Genomic DNA, 17,733 nt, shown 5'->3' on the forward strand with positions numbered 1-17,733 from the left:
AGAACATTTTAAAAGTCTGCACCAAAGAAATACTAAAAACACTGCTTGTAAAGGGAATGTCTTCTCAAATGTTAGCTTTGGTTCCCACTTAGCGCAGATACATAAAATATCAATATTTCTATGATATAATTATTTCTTTAAAAATTTCCTTGTTTATAATTTCTAGTGAAAAATTCCATTTTACCTTCACAGTTATATAGGATGTCAGCAAAACACTGATTTAGGACGAGACACTAAACAATATGACTTTGGACGTGGGGTGGAGAGCAGAAAATGCACTATCAGACAAAAGCCGTTTTATTATCAATTTTCTTGGGAATAAAGTTCTTTGTGATATACATGTATATGCATAGTAGCTGGTAGACGGGGAATACTACAGACTGAGGCAAAACTTCGACTTTGGTTCTTTATGGTAAAATAAGCCTTGGAGACAGATATTCTGACTCTACAAAACTTTGGCAATACATTTTTGGTCTATCACTTCTGGGGGCTCATTTTTAAGCTCACAGAATATATAAAGTTTTTATGGGCTTATCCCTTTCCCTGGCAGACAGTATCACTTCCCCATCAGCCAACTCAGTGAAAAGTGGTATTGAGCCAAAACCATACATATCTCTACCCATTTGGCTTGGTTTCTTCTAACAGTTTTAGTCCATAAAAATCATGTTTACAGTATCTGTGATTTCAGGGGCCTTCAAAAGTTCAATTTTTTGTTAAAATGGGACATATTGTGCTTCACTATTTTTAACGAACTTGACCTGATGGTGATATATGAACTTGGCAGGAAAAGGATTATTTTTGTGAAAATCAAAAATTTTAATTTTCCCCATAGAGTTAATGCATGTATGGTGGCCATTTTGAATTTTGAGTGTCAGGAAAGATTAGGTTATTTTTTTTTCTATTACCAAATTTTGAAAGGTGAACCCTTAATATTTATTCTTGATTTGAAAGAAAATGATTTAAAGTTTCGCCAAAATTTTTTAAGTCTTTCAATTTTGAGGCACAAACTACATTATACTAAATAGGCTTTTTAAACATTTTCATGCTAAGTTCATAATGTACTGTCTGTTTGAGCTGGTAAGGCCAGTAGCTGTAAACTTTTGAGGATCTTTTACTAGTTTTGTTTTGAATGTCGGCCAAAGTTTCTTGCTCTACTCCCAAAAGCATGCTGGGATACACAGTATTCAGCTTGTCAACTAGCTTGACCATGTGTAGATTGCATTGTTATTATTGACAAGTAAATTCTGGTTTGGACTAGAATTCAAATGTAGACAAATAACAGATCATTTTACATGTATAGACACTGGTTGACAAACTATATAGTGGCTGTTTCGACATGCTTTGGGAGTAAAGCAAGAAGAAGAACAATTGATATTGAAAACAAAAATAGTGAAAAAATCATCAAAAGGCTGAAAATTGGGAGCCCAGAAAAAATACCGTCAAGGACAGTGTGCTCACATTCGGTTTGAATTGTCCCTTGAGAAATATTTAAACCAGGAAAAACAAGAATAACAAAAGCAAATAAGGTCTCCAACTTAGGTACTGGAAGTCATCTTTAGGAACATGCATATCAATTTCTATAGCAATGGGACAAGCAGATCCTAAATACATAAGCAAATGTCAACGACAAAAAATAGACAGAGAAGGTTTGATAAGAAGAAAAGGTGGGAGTGGGTAAAAAAATGTACAAGGGATCTGGTAAAAAGTAATGCTACCTCATCAATCTTCTAGACCCTACCCCCTCCTGAATATCAAATGTTCCATCCCTTGGTGAATATTACATAACGCCAAAATGACAGGAAATATATTTACAACCTTGGGCATTTTTAAATTAATGCCATGAGTGTTATCATTCTAATGTAAACAGCACTTCAGTTAGTTACACATGGTGAAATGCCTTCCACTGTGGACAATGATTACAACATCTGGAATTATCCTGGATCCAAATTTCTCATCAGTTCTTAGACTTGTATGTCTTACATAGAAAAGTTGCAAAAATTGGTCCGCAATGAAAAAATTCACCTCAGCTTTGTTTTCAGGATCAAATTTTCCAACAAATTGATACCAAATATGACAAAATTATGTTCACAGCCTTCAAAACTGTCTCACAACATATCCTGGGTTGGTGTAGGTCATTTAAGGTCACAAACTGAGAAATTTACCTAAAATATACAAATTTGGGGTTTCCCAACACTTTGAGCAGAAATTTATCTAATAACATCCCTCGGGACTTTATACCAAATTACAAAGCTATCAAACAAGTAATTTTGAGAACAAGTTTTCTTGACCAAAAATGACAATATTGTCTTAATAATACAAATTTGTATATTTCAGGACAATTTCCACATACCTAACTATTGTCATCTTTTAACGTCTGTGTACCAAGTACAAAAGCTGTCTGTCCAGGAGTTTTAAAAAGGAAAACTGTCTAAGATTTTTTGACCAAAAATGACAAAATTGCTCCAAAATAGTAATTTTCCCAATTTTGTCATAATTTCAACAAATTAGAAGCGTAACACCCTCGCAAAGATCCAACCCAAATTTGAGAGCGATTGGGCTGGCGGTTTCAGAGAAGAAGAATTTTTACTGAAAATGAGAAAAATCACCAAAAAATTCAGTAAAAATACAAAATTAAGGATATCTTCACAATATTCATAAAAATGTATAGGGTTCACCTAAGGTACTTGCACACAAATTTTCAAAGCAATCAAACAGCCATTCTTGAGATATTAATTCTTGACCATTTTCACATTTTGTAAGCTCATTTGCATAATTTTGGCAATGCAGACTTCATTTGAACAAAATCCCATCTATAGCCCAGGATGCATCCACACACCAAATACCAAGCTGAAATGTGCAGCGGTTTGTGTGTTTTTGATGTTGACGGACATACTGTACGTACATACATACATACATACATACACACATACATACAGACGCCATCGACTTCAGCTTATACGATAAACTCACATTGGTATAACCAAATGTGAGCTAAAAAAGATATTGTGAACAGTAAACATGGTTTTTACTGACTTTATGGCTCACTGAGATACCATGCCATGTGGGTGAAAAAACAAGTAGGTTTTGGCCGAATAACGCTTTTTACTGACTTGGCAGATGGGGAAGTGATAGGCCTAGTGGAACATGGGTTCATGTTGTACCTGTAATGTACATTATTGCATTTTCAAGAGATTTCAAAATGTGTCAGACTATATAAAATCCCTCTTGTTAAAAATAACTTGTCTATAATCCCAGCTGCAATATTTTATAATTTGAAGCACAGTAAAAACACGAGTGAAACTGAGAGTATGTGCTGTTACTAATTGATGAAAACAGAAAAAGTTCAAATGGGGAACATAAAAGACATGCTTCTGATGATTCACCTTTGAAACAGAAATGTCTTATCAATAATGATGGCCAGATTCACAAGAAGAAGGTAAAAAGCTACAAAGTTGATACCTAACATCACTAAAATATCATTAAGCTATATACCGATACGGTATATTGATAACTTTAGATAAAATTCGATCATATGATACAGAGACAGTTGTAAGATACATACAGAAGCAAACAAATAGAGTTTTGGACCTTTTCTTCATCCCTAGATCTCCAAGTGTCAATGTAAATACTATACTCAACTGAATGTAAGCCACTGTTTGGGTATAAGCCCCTACCTAAGGATTACCCCTCTTTTTTGTTGACAAAGTCAGGGCTGACACTCAGTGAAATGCCACTGTTTGGATTACCTCTGTTCTGTGTTGCCAAAATCAGGGCTTACACTCAGTGAAATACGGTGGTAATCACTTTAAACTGTTTGCCCATAACCCTTTCACCACTGTGGTTTGAACCAATTCCATTGTTTTCTATGGTAAAGTTGGACCTTTAGAATTAGGAATGGGAGTGAAAGGGTTAAAGTCCCTGCAAACAGGTCCACAATCCCTATTGACAACAATGTTTGGATCAAACCATGTTGGTAAAAGGGTTAACAACTCAGTGGTACCAAAAGAGGTTCTTGACACCATCACATTTTGAGTAGAAATACAGAACAAGTGATGAGCACTTCCTAATAAAATGAAAGTCATCTTTAATAAAAGCTATATATAAATTTTAAAAGCAACACCGTAAAAGTGTTTGACATTGAGCATTGCTAAGAACTAAAACCTTGTAAATGTTTTGTCAGCACTGAAAAATTTCACTTGATTTGAACGCATAATTTTTACAAGAAGTCATGATTAAATGAAGTATTAGAACCAGAATGCAGACAGCATTATGCAGATTGAGTTGGAAAGTGATGTAACATGGTCACATATACCAAACTATGATGGAATTTGAGCTTAACAAAAATAGCCTCTGTAATCTTGCAGACTTTATTAATATTGTCTTTTGTCACAAAGACACTTTGTCAGATTTATTCTTGAATTCTTCTTCTTGCACTGTCCTCTTCTGTACAAGATTACATCCCATCAGCTTTGGGAGGAGCATGGCATGGTTTAACTCCTGGGACTTCTGTGTAACATCCTACGCCAGTAGAAATGCTATCCAAGGTCTTACTGTGTCCATAGGAAGACTCCCCTTCCCCTCATTATGAGCATATCAGCATCAAACAAAAAGTATCATGTTTAATCAGTGATTCACTCTTTCTTGAGTTTAAAGTGTGACATCATAAACATCAGTAATGCTATGTCTTGTACATGACAGAAGCAGGCAGAGGTAACTCTGAGTTGTATGTTCACACGCACTGTAATCTTTTTGCACTTATTACCAAAGTCTCAAGGATCACTTAAGAATATCCACATTATACTTGAATATGATTTACACCATATTGAGCATCAAGTGAGGTGCACTGAATCATTTCCATCTATCCACCCTGTACCAATCTACAGCAGGAAATGGTTGCATCCATGCTCTGTTGGGCAAATATGCAACCACAGTACCATCAGAAGGGTCCGTTTTACCACGAGGGAGTTACAAAGTGTCTGTCAGTCATGGGTTGATAGTTGTCAGTACGAGTGATTGGTTGATGTGAGGTGAGACAACCGTCACTGGAAGAACAGTTGGCTCAAAGGCCTGGACGATATCTTTCACAGAGACTAATGTCCCAAAGATAAATCCCAAAAGTCCAACGATAAAAATCAGCACGTTTTTCAGAAGTCTGATTACACTGCTTCCTTTACGGTAGCCATTATAAACTGTGAGCTCTTGCAGGATTGGTGGAAATATCAAGGCTAATGCACTGCTGGCTAGTGAACCGACCAATGAGATGAAGAGACCCAACTTTGGAATGCCGGCTGCCAGACCCACTAGAAAAGAAACAGAGTATTGAGAAAAATGAGTTGTGAAGATGAATTAAATTGATTGTTAGAGAAAGCAGACCTTTCACTGCTTGAAGGAATACACTCTGACTGATGTAAATAGGGGGTTTAAGTTTCACTGGTTGCATCTCAGCTCATTGAATAGGGCTCTCTCAAAATAAGATAACCTACACGCCAGTTAACAAACTTCTAAATGTCTATACTTCTTTGTGTAAAACACAATAACATACCAATCACGCTTGGAAATTTTCCCCGAGAACATCTGAATACACTCTGAGCAGTAATTGTCTTTTGACTGGGCACAAACTTGTCAAAAGTACTTTGCAATGGCATGCTAGTGAGTATCAATCAGTAAAGCAATCATCGTCATTTCACCGTATTAAGGTAGAAGATGCCACTGGGACAGATATTTAGACTCAAACTCGTGCAATACTTTTTTGGTCTACCGCTTGTGGGGGTTCATGTTAAAGCTCATGGAATAAACAAAGTTTTGGCTGGCTTATTTTCATGACAATCGCAAATGTAATTTTTCCCCATAGAGTTAACACAGGGATGGCGGCAATGTTGTATTTTCAGTGTCGGGAAATTTTAGGGTAATTTGTTTAAATAATACCCAAATTTACATGTTGACCAACCCCTATTATATTCTTGATTTGAAAGAGAACGGTTCATAGTTTCCATTTAGAAGCGCATACTACCGGATGCCACTTTGATCAAAAGTCTGAACTTCTCAATTCAATATGATTTTGATTCAGCTCACAACACGAGAAAAATGTCCTTGTGAAAAAAAAAACATTACCTTCTCCTAATTTTCAATGTATCATCTCTTATGATATATGGTTAACCTGATAATTCTACTTTTTTCATGTTCACAGCGAAGAATATTTCACTGAACTTCTTCTCTGAGGAGTGGTTATATTTCATCTCATTCTTAAACCCAGTTTATATGACATTGGCGTAGCAGAAGTGTACGTGAGGTATTTGTCAAAACTTCAATATGTTTATGGCAAACTACAAGAGCAGAGATGGGAAAATTATCTACTTACATGTCAGAAGGACTAGCAACGACCGGAAAATGTAATTTCCAGGAGTTCGCAATCCCGGAGGCAACCTGTCCCGTATACTGGGCCAGATAATGTCTACAGGAACATAGAATTGTAATCCATAGCTGACAAACATTGCACCAGCAAAAAATATCTTCACAGCAAGATAGATTCTGTGGGAAAGAAAAATAATGGTCATCTAAAAACACACTAGGTACACTGCAAAAGGTCAATAAGTATTGTAACGCCAGAAACAATAAAAAATATTGTGTATTGACAAACATGATCATTAAGCACTAATTTCAGATATTTCAGAGTTAAAATAGATGGTTCCACTGAAAAAAGCTTCAAATACTGTCTAATCTAATATTGTGTGCCTGTTGCTTTGCCTGCATATAAGGACACTCTTGTGACTGAGAGTTGAACACATGGATATAAATCTCCTAAAATGGAAGTGGATAAAATTAGACTTACGTGGCATCCATGCACACTGATGTTTTGATATTGCATATTTTTGTTAATTTGGGTTTAACATGCATGCACTTCCGGCACTATAAATGAGAATTATAAACTCCATTATTACAAAATGATCATTTCTGCAAAAATATTGAGATGCAAACAAGATATGTAATTACCCTTTATCTTGAGGCAAGTCCAATGTGATTGTATCTGACAAGCTAGCACCAAAACACATGTAGCCTAGTAGACCCATGGATATATAGAGACTGGTGACAATGCCCATGCCGAAAAACAACACTCCATTGAAGTGATTTGGGTTTTTCATTTTGTTTTCAAGAGGAAGCACCTGGACAAATAAGAAAGAAAACAACCAACATTTTTAACATGACCTTTAACTCCAATTTAGCACACTGCAGCTCATAACAACAACCATGTCATCAATAACATAGCACATCGGAGGTAAAGGAATTCACAATGTACAGAGATCTATCAGTATTATTAACTTCTATGGGGTCATCTGAGGTCAGTGACTGGCAGCTGACATGTCAATGACCTTTGACTTGCTAGGTTAATTTAGAAAATATATGGAAATGTATTCCTACTTACAACTCCTATGCCTTCGAAGGCATATATTGCAGAACCAAAGAATATTGGAAGACTTCCAATTGGAGCAATAAGTGGTATATCTCCAATATCTGACTTTTGTCCGATGATACCACTTATGAGATACTGTGAAATACAAAAGTGTTGTAAGATGTCAGTAGTTGACAATAAGAATCTTCTTTACATCATTTAGCCTCAACTACAGTATGTCACTTGGATTTTACTCTCAAAAGAACAAAAATAATTTTTTCTGCACCATTAAACTGACCTGGATTTATAGAATTTTGAAAAGACAAAATAGACAGCTTAGGAACCTCTTAAATAATTCATGGATGGGTGATGCCTTATTTATGTGCTGGCTTTCAGTAAAATGACCAGTTTGGTATTTATGCCACCCATTGAAAAAGATCTTTCTAAATGCAAATGTATAGATTTTGATATTCTTGGATGAAATGGGTTTTCTATTCAAGGGATAAAAAGAGAAAATAAGCATCTACGATGTGTATTATAGCCCAAATTAGGGACTATGTGCCAAAAGGTGGGTGACAACTTGCTTGATGTCAAGAGGGCAAGTGATCTCCTGTCTCAAATTTAGGGGTCTACTTGGGAATGACAATGATACGCTATATTTTCATGATAGATGGAAATCTATTCAAAAATATCACAAGTTTCATCTTTGAATGGCCCATTGATATATTTTAATCACTATCATGTATTTTATTTATTTTCTGAGGCTTAGTTTTCTGAAAACTCAGATTTCTATGTAATTGGATCGTTTTTAAATCCTGAAGTTGTCAGTTGAAATTGTTGCGGTTTACTTTCAGTTGAATGATGACTATGCTGCCTGCGACGTCATCAACAAGTTACAATAGAATCCTATGAAGTTTACGACGTTCGATATACGAGGGCATGTGATGTGTTTCACACAGTCATTAGTAATAGGAAATTAGCATCCATATACAATAATGCAAAACTTTAAAATGAATTGAAAACATTTTACAAGGTTTATTGTTGGGTTGGAGAGGAAGATGTAATAAGTCTGTGGAAAATTTAGCTTCATAAAAAAATCACAACTCACCTCATAAATGATAACTATTCCTATCACTAAAATACCGTTGGCCAACATTGAGAAGACGGCCAAGTCATCAAGGTTTTGGATGTAACAATACAATGTTACCGGCACCAGTAAAATCAGCATAAAAATTTGAATTGAAGGTGTCTTTTCTTCATAAAAATGCTGATAAACCTGCAAAAAAAAATGAGTGGAATATTCATTGATGGAAAAGTCGGTACTTTTCACTTAGCCACTTTCTCCACCATGCAATAGTTTGGCATTGTTTGCTGGGAATCTGGGTACATTAAAAATTCAAAGAATGGACTTTTGTCTACATTGCAGATGGACTTTATTTCTTCACCTGAAACTTATAGTATTTTACATGCTACCAGTAATTGTCCAAAGTTTTGAATTGGTAAAAAAGCTTGGTCATAAAAGACTTACAATGGGGAAATCATACATAACTTAGGAGACACAGAGGAAGCCCAATGATTGACATTAATTACCAAATACAACTAATAAAAGCTTTTTGATCAGTTGAGTATCGTGGTTGTATGCAAGTTTACTTCCTTCACTTCTGAGAAAAAGAATCATATTTTCACTTCTCCATCTTGGCAAAACCCTGATATACCTACCATCAACATGGAAGTACAAATTTATGTTTTAAAATCAATTTCAGAACTGTTTGCATTGCCCCATTCTGCAGAAGCTCATATTGAAGTCTTGATGGAAATAACTGAATGGATTTATCAATTTGTACTACAGATGTAACTAATTGGATGTAGCTACACACTGAAAGTTGTCTGATATAACTATGGCATATTCAGAAGGAAACCTATCTTACCAGTTCACCATTAAAGTATGTGTTCATTGTCTTACCTGATAAAGATTATCAGCCATAAAGACAAAATATACACAGCAAAATCCTAACTGAGTTAAAATAAGGAAGGCATTTATTACACGTCTGAAAGAAATAGACAATATCAGAAAATTACCATTGTGAACAATACTAACATGAAGTAGCTGACATTGCTTTGAAAATGTATTCAGAATGATATTCAACTTTTATAAACATGGAGTCACTTGGGGTATTGATTTTAAACATTAACTCATATCTTGCCAAGTTCATATATCAGCCATCAGGTCAACCAGTAAGGCATAATATGTTTTCTATGTGAAGGCCCCTGTCAACACAGAGCGAGACACCATAAGCACAATTTTTACATAGCATAGGTTTTTGTAAAAAACTGCTTTTTACTGACTTAGCAAATGGGAAAGTGACAGTGATGGTAGGACATTGGTAAAAGTAAGTAGACGGGAAGAAGTTTACAGACAGTGTGTTCACTTCTTTCAATAGAGCTATTCAAAACATTGAAGGAAGAAAACAATTGAGTTTGCATATGTCATAATCACATCATTATTTCTGGACAATGAAAGGTGCTAATTTGGTATCCAATTTGTCAAATTCGATTTTGGTTGTAAGTTTTTTTGAAAAAAGGGTATTAATGGTGAAAATGTTATAGAAGTCAGTTTATTAGTTTTGAGAATATCTTGCCCTACAAAGGAAAAGATTTTCACTGGTACTTAAGCATCAATATGGTTGTGCTGATTTGAAAGACATAGTATTGTTAATACTACAAAACCTGAAGAAAAAAAAATTCAGTCACCAACATTGCAGCTTTAGATATTGTATTAATGTAGGCTTTTCGCAAAAACTACTTCTTATATGGTGGAAGTCTCCATTCTTTCTGCGTGCCATCTTCAGGTCTGACTTTTTGATAACACACTTGGTTACCCGGATGCATACATACATGTACACTGTACTGTGTTTTGACTTGGTTGAGATTTGACGTTGAAAAAAACTAGAAACTTTTGAACATGTGAAGACCAAGCAGAGAGGAAGCTGCATGGGAGGACATTTTGCTAAGGATATCCTCAGGATATAAACCTTGAAGACTGTAGACAGAGTAATGTGACAGTCTTGTGACTTGAAGTTTGCATGCAATGTTTTCCACAGCTTGGAAAAACAAGGGGCTGGCCAATTAACATGACAAGTACATTTACAAGTACTTAATACTGCAATCACTGGAGGAGAACAAGTTTTGGAACTGTTGCTGATAGGTGAAACTTGAATAAAATCATAGTTCATCTTTATCTCAATCTTACCTGCCTATGACTCCTCTACTTCTAAGACACGGTATTGGACCTAGTTTAAAAGATTCTTGAGCCACGCCTCCATAGTCTAGGGATATGTGACCAGTTCTAAAAAAACAACCAGAAGTTTTAAATTATAATATACAAATCTTATTGCACTGGACACTGGTTCATTGTTTTGTCAGAACTATTCTATTTTTAACTTCTAACATATGGTTGAAAAATATTTTTAACCTGGTTCCAGTAAGTTTCCCCCTGATATATTGAGGAATATATTACTTGGTGTAAAATTGTGTTTGCAATTTACATAGAAGTGCCAATATGGTTGTGAGAGCATTGGAAATTTAACTATTTTAAATTCTGCGTTGCTATTGCCACAAGTTTGAGATCACTATAGCACAATACTCACCCAGTGCTAAAATACAATTATAAAACTGAATTGAAATCCTAGCATTTGATGGTTCACACTAAACTGTAGTACAGTGTCTTATTAAAAATTTACATATAATTTTTTAATATGTATGTATGTATGTATGTATGTATGTATGTATGTATGTATGTATGTATGTATGTATTTATGTATGTATGTATGTATGTATGTATGTATGTATGTATGTATGTATGTATGTATGTATGTATGTATGTATGTATGTATGTATGTATGTATGTATGTATGTATATGTATGTATGTATGAGTGTGTATGTATGTATGTACCAGTATGTACCAGTATATATATGTATATAATGTACATATGTATGTAATACATTATGAATGTTTTCATTGCTTGTGTAAGAATTTTCATTTGCCATGTCAGTTCATATACGGTATTTGCCTGCATGCATGTTAAGTACATGGAAAGTATAGTCTTTCTAAAAACTGTGTGAGGCATACAGTGTATGGGGTACCTTCATTTTGCCTATGTATTTGTTGATGGGACACTGCCATTGTGAATATTCAAAATGACAATCATATTTGTGAAAGAACATTTACTTCTCAAAACATCATATGTAAGCTTCAAACAAAGTCTTTTTAAAAAAAAGAACATCAGTCTTCTATTTTTTTATAACTTTCATTTTCAAAAAGTTAGTGATTTAAAATTATATCAGAATTTTGTAGTGGATTTTCTAGAAATGTTTTTCTTCATTCATTCTTCACTGATTTGGAGGTGTTGTATCTTGTAGAAACAATTACTGATAGAATGATCAGGCAATATTACATTTCTAACATTATGTCACACATCATCTCCTATCTTTGGTCATTAAAATCATTTCGCTGCTAGTCTTTCAAGTTGAAAATAAATGAATACCTCTTTACTGTTGCTTTCCATAAAGTCTAAAAAAAAGACCATGGAAAGGAATTGTCTGACATTAAAAAGAACAAATGTCTGACTTACTTTGCACAGAGAAAATGACTTGTGTCTACAAGTATCTTCATACAGTGAATGCAAACAATTGCCATGACAAGAAGTAGGACTGGGCCAAGCTGAGGAAAAAGTGATGAAACAATTATCTCTGATCAAAATGTATCCAGACTGTTTATAAGAGTGACAAAACAGCATTGCATTTAGTATTTCAAATGAATATCAATTCAAAAAAAATTCAAGGTAATCAGTGACGTAATACTGCTGTTTGAATTGTACTGATGGTCAGATTTTGTTATCCACAGACACTGAGTGCTATAAGGTACATCACATTCACTGGCTGCATCCACACCTGATGCCATACTGGTACATTCTGTGTGAATCGTTGAGTAAACATTCTTGTCATTGCTCTCTTCATGAATGACAATTGCAGCAAATGATTGTGCTTAAATCTCAGAGAGAAGCTGAACCTAAATTGACAGTCATGAAGGAGATATTTTGTCAGCAAAGTCTCATTCCTTTCTTCAAATTAGAGATTTTTGGTATGAGGAGTTTCAACTTCAGAGCATACAACCAGATTTTACAATAACTCATGATAATAGTTTTTTGTGAATGTCTTTAATATTGCAGAATTAGAAAACAGGTAATGTGAATAAAATCTTCAAAGCACAATACAGCTTTTGTGTCATTATCATATTTGCACAGTTGAATTGATCAACAATAATTGACATTCTTCATGAGAAAACTTCGTTCCAGATTATTCATGTGAAAAACAAACATTTAGAAAAATATTGATAAATTACTGATACCCTTTAGATAAACCATACATTGCAGACACTATACAAGGAGTCATACTATTATGAAATTTTCGTTACTTTGTTTTTATAACATTTAACAACATGATTTCGATACCTCTTCACATCACAATTCTGCATGCACTTGTTGGTTTAAACAGTCACACAGATAACCTTTGCCATAATATCAGACTGACAAAGCACAAAAATTAAACTGCTGGGAAGCCATACATAGTTTTAAATAAGAAAACTTAAAATCAACTCTTTGAGTGGTTTTCTTATCTGGTATTTCCAATGTGAGATACAATGTATACTGTTGTCATTACTTACCACAAGACCAGCATGTTTACAAGCATAGGCCAGACCCAACAACCCTGCACCAATGTTACCCTTGATCAAATGCATAAATGTTTGGAAATCCCTGTAAACAAACAAACAACAATTAATAGCCACAACAACAAACAGACAGATGCTGATACTACTACACCACAAACTTACGATAGATACATGTATGTGGAATAGGATTTCCTTCTTTTATCTAGGCTATACAAGTACCTACTCTGTACCTGCTCATACATGTAGAAAACAAAACTTCTAACTTTGAGTCTACTGGATGTGTGCCACTGTTATGCAAAAACTGTAACATGGGAATTAAATACATCATAAACCTTCAGATAGTTTCTATGGTACTGCAAAACCAACCTCAACAAACAGAAAATCCAATTTAATAATTTTAACCTGCCTAACATTCTTGGGTGGTCGGGGAAACTTAATTTCAACACTACAACAGTTGTCTTGATCTGTTAAAGGCCCTGTTAACATTTAGCTTGATTTCTGTACATTCACAGCACTGGGGCAGCAAGATGGTTTTTGTAAAATTAAAATTGGCGTTACTACTGACTGAAAGACAGTATCTTTCACAAATAAATGTGAAAATGAAAATGGAGATAAACTTGACAACATGGTGATTTAAAGTCCAAAATAAAGCAAACAAAGCCTTGAAGTTTAATGATTAAGTTATGCAATGCACACAATTTAAAGGCCAATGTCACTTTAAGTCTCAGTTTTCTTTTTACCATTCTGTCTGAACCTTATTTCAAATAATTTACATGGATTTGAACTTTCCATCCATAAATCTGTTATCTTCACCTTTAATTGCGGCTTAGAAATTGTTATCTATCAAGCTTACAAATATAATTTAAAATAAGCCGAAAGCTATCCTTATTCACGGCATAATATTTATCTAGAGTATCATATCATACAGTTGTGAATTATGTAAACAGGACAGTGATAATCTTTGCCACTGCAAATTTACGTGAACACATTATTTCCAAGTTATACAACATACAGTCTGAAATTTGACATGTATAGTTTCAATCAATATTTACAATTTGAATAAAAATCCTCTTTCTCCCAAGTTGTATTTATTTCTATGGTTTGTCTATGTAGCCTGGTAGTAAGAGGATCTTAATCCTTTTCTCCAAGGGGGTTTCAGTTGACAGAGACATACTAAATTTTATCTAAAGTGTTCAATTTTCAGTGAACTTGCGTAGCTCACTGTCTTGAAAATACAATTTGATTTGATCGGTCCTCTGTTCAATGCCCATTACCGGTAATAGTCAGAATATGGAAGCTTATACTTATAATATCAAAATTTCTCTTTGCATTGGTACACTGTAGTTGGTTCTAACTTGGATGAAAGACATTATCTGAAGTTTCTATGGAAACAAAGGGAATTTAACAACTAATAAATAAAATAGACTTACGTAGTTGCATGCTCTGTGAACATCCGCGCTTCAGAAGAAGCAGATCTGGTGATACCAATTTCCAGGTCTGAGTCAAGAATTTCATCTTGAATTTGTTTTCTGTGGATGTTGTTAGTGTTGTGGTCTGAGTCATCCTCATTCAAAAGAGGCGTATTCACATTGGTATGATCATCTGTTGTCATTTCGTCCAATTCAATTTCCATTCACATTAAAACGGTTTCTTTTTTGTTTCCAGGACACATAAAATCCACTTTCTATGTTGGGAGACACAGTACTGTTGAGAGAAAAAAATGATATTATCTGTAAATCTGACAAAGCGTACTTTCACAAAGTGATAATGTAACATGAATGTGTAATGATATTTTGAAGATGTTGGAATCTTGTTGTTTCTGCTTGGAAGCTGTGCTTGACTATTTGGTCCTCTCAATCCTTGAGTTGATTGGCAATGCTGTCTAGCATGACAACACAAAGACCAGAACCATCTCACCTCATCTGCAGGCTAACTGTCTCTAATGGCAAGGAATTCTAGATGAAAAATTTACCTCTGAATTGATGATGAACAGATAGTTAAAGTGGAGATGTCACTGTTTTTTTATATACCTGACTATGAATACAGGTACACTGAGTCGCTCTATGTTGGACAGAGTTTTGCAAAACTGCAGCTGTTACCTTTACATTATCAACAATGCCACACCTGAATGGAACAGTGGTTAAAACATTATCATTTTTTTTATATTCTGTGTATCTGTTGTACTTTTTTCTGGTCTAATCAAGATTGTTAGTCTGTTACTAAATATAGCATTGTGCATGCAATTGAGTACTGGATGTCAACTGATAGAAATTTAGAACAGTTTTATCTGTTGGGCAACTGTGATAGTTTATGCTTCTTTTAGTATGATGCCTTGATATACATGTACATTTTGATTTGGTTTCATCGTACATGTAACATTGGTTGAAACAAAATGTAAATTTTGACATTCCTGTGAACATAATTCTAAAAAGTCTCCTCAAAAATTTAGGACAATTATTTATTTTCACATATTAGTATTGGAACTGTAATGCCATTAGGATCAGGCTAACTAATCAACTCCATGTTTAATATTGAGAGTGACAAAGGCTCAGTTGGTTGACCTTTGTACATAAGTAATTAAAGTATACTGGTGAGGTATTGGGAAGTGAATTTACAGTGAAAAAAGTTCTGATCTACTTTCATTCTGTGAATATACTTTCCATGTCAGGACATTTATGTGACATACATACACAAACTTGACAATTCAAAATGTAAAAGGTATGTGGGCATACTTTGACACAAAGTAAAAGGATAAATATTGAGGTTACATTGTGGAAGAACTCACAGCTTTTGTTCTCTGTGTAATTGAATCTTTCATTATTGAATTATGGCTTGGTTGTTTTATTTTCCCTTACGCAATCATTAAAAACAACATCAGTTATTTTTACATTGTAAATCACAGGATAATTTACACCTTCATGTGGTATGTTAGGCTTGTTATCAAATGAATTACCAAGGACTTATCACCATAGGTTTACAAACTGAAAAGTGGTAGTTTTCAATCAACAATCTTAACATTTTGAAAACAACAGAAAACTTTGAAGTCAATGCTTGGTTATTCATCTCAGACAGAAAGTTTATTTGCTGGGCTGTACATCCAAGGTAAAATTTTGCAACAGTGGGTTTAGTTCTTCAATGAAACAGTTAGTTGTCTGGCCTTGCAGTGTTTAAGGTCATTTAAAATTTCATGACAGGACAGGAAATAGATACTGATAATATACATTATATGTATTTTAAAGAATCTATACTTTTACGGCATTTAATTTCATTGTCAGGTAAAATCACATTCGAAATTTCACATTAAAACAAGTAGGCTCAGCACAGAATAGAAGATCAAGAAAAAAGGATTAAATCTGGAGTTAGTTTGTCCAACTTTTCAGAATAGGCAAAATGGTTGCATTCATTTCTCACAGTATTGTGTACTTTGTACATGTGTTTTACCTGTATGTGTTTATGATGACGATAAGATTATTTTTTGTACGATACTGAAGTAGTCAGAAAATCGACTTTTGCTGGTTTTGTGCAAATATCAAAAGTTAGATGTCCTGCAGTGTTTAGGGATCAATATCACCGTCATTTTAAAGGAAGGTCAGCTTAGTGGTATTTTTGAAAATCTGAACACTCTACAGTTTTGTGACGTGGGTGTGCACTGGCCATGGTGTACGCTTTCATCTCCCTGTGTCTCATTCATACATGTATACATGAGGGTGTTTTAGTCAAGCATATTTTCGGCGGCCTAAATTAAGTCACTGTCAGGTGACAGCAGAAATGCCTGCCCGCCCACTCCAGAACGTGTTAGTGAACAGACAGCGTGCGGACGTATGGTGTCGAGAATATAATTCCGATTCAGAATGAAAATTTGCATATACTTATTGTGAAAACACTACATCATTGGGCCATTGTTGTAGAATGAAGATATGTTATTCGTACGGTTTACACCTGCGGCCTGTCAAAGACGACTTGTTTCCTTTCTGTATTTTATTTTGAGAAAGTGGAAATTCCACGAATACTAGGTCACGATCGTGGTTATATGTATAGGGTGCAAAGCAGGCAATTAGAATTTTGAAGCCGGTAATTTTACATGTAACAAACACCACAGCTGAATCCATTGACCCTCGTTCACTGCAATCGTCACTTAGTTTACATAATAATCACCGGTCTCTTTCAGAGCTAGGAATTTCTTTTCTTGCGACGTACATGATTAGGAATCTACCTTATCGCCACTACAGGTGTACTGCATAGAAGCATTTGCTATACACATGTCAACAGTCCGTCTACAAGTGGAATGTGTTAATATTGATACTCATGATCATCATTATATTGACAGCAACATATCCCGTACACTTACGTGGCTAAGAAATAAGTTAAACATATCTTACCGTCACACGACAATTCGACAATGGACGTCGTATTTTTCACTGATGGTTAGTAGAACCTATGATTAGTCGATTGGGTGACATTTCAAACATGAGTAAAGGATCAGATGGGCGAGACAGCGAGTAGCATAGGTCTGATTTGTCGGCATAGCCGGATGGCTTGTGTGAGGTGAGCTTCGAACGGAAACTTCCGTACTGCCGTCATTGACCTCTGACCCCACATACGAAACAGTACAAAGTA

General features: G+C 34.8%; 1 protein-coding gene across 1 annotated transcript; it reads right to left on the reverse strand.

Moving 5' to 3' along the window:
• Positions 1–260: 260 nt before the first annotated feature.
• Positions 261–17,722, reverse strand: LOC139132003 (proton-coupled amino acid transporter 1-like). Its single transcript, XM_070698357.1, has 11 exons — positions 17,496–17,722; positions 14,547–14,820; positions 13,111–13,201; positions 12,020–12,108; positions 10,638–10,733; positions 9,351–9,435; positions 8,496–8,663; positions 7,421–7,543; positions 6,991–7,160; positions 6,359–6,528; positions 261–5,300 (listed from the first exon to the last, which is right to left on the reverse strand). The coding sequence occupies exons 2-11, from the start codon at positions 14,747–14,749 to the stop codon at positions 4,984–4,986; spliced, it is 1,512 nt and encodes a 503-aa protein (XP_070554458.1). The 5' UTR covers positions 14,750–14,820; positions 17,496–17,722; the 3' UTR covers positions 261–4,983.
• Positions 17,723–17,733: the final 11 nt, after the last annotated feature.

The sequence above is a fragment of the Ptychodera flava genome, chromosome 4, assembly GCF_041260155.1.
Source record: "Ptychodera flava strain L36383 chromosome 4, AS_Pfla_20210202, whole genome shotgun sequence".
In the NCBI taxonomy this organism is placed as follows: Eukaryota; Metazoa; Hemichordata; class Enteropneusta; family Ptychoderidae; genus Ptychodera; species Ptychodera flava.

Excerpts from the sequence above, each read along its gene's own strand:
- LOC139132003 (XM_070698357.1), bottom strand. The coding sequence starts at position 14,749 with ATGGAAATTGAATTGGACGAAATGACAACAGATGATCATACCAATGTG. Across the intron at positions 12,109-13,110 it reads GTAAACATGCTGGTCTTGTG|CTTGGCCCAGTCCTACTTCT; the intron begins GTAAGTAATGAC and ends CTTTTTCCTCAG. Across the intron at positions 8,664-9,350 it reads TGGCTGATAATCTTTATCAG|GTTTATCAGCATTTTTATGA; the intron begins GTAAGACAATGA and ends TTTTTTTTGCAG.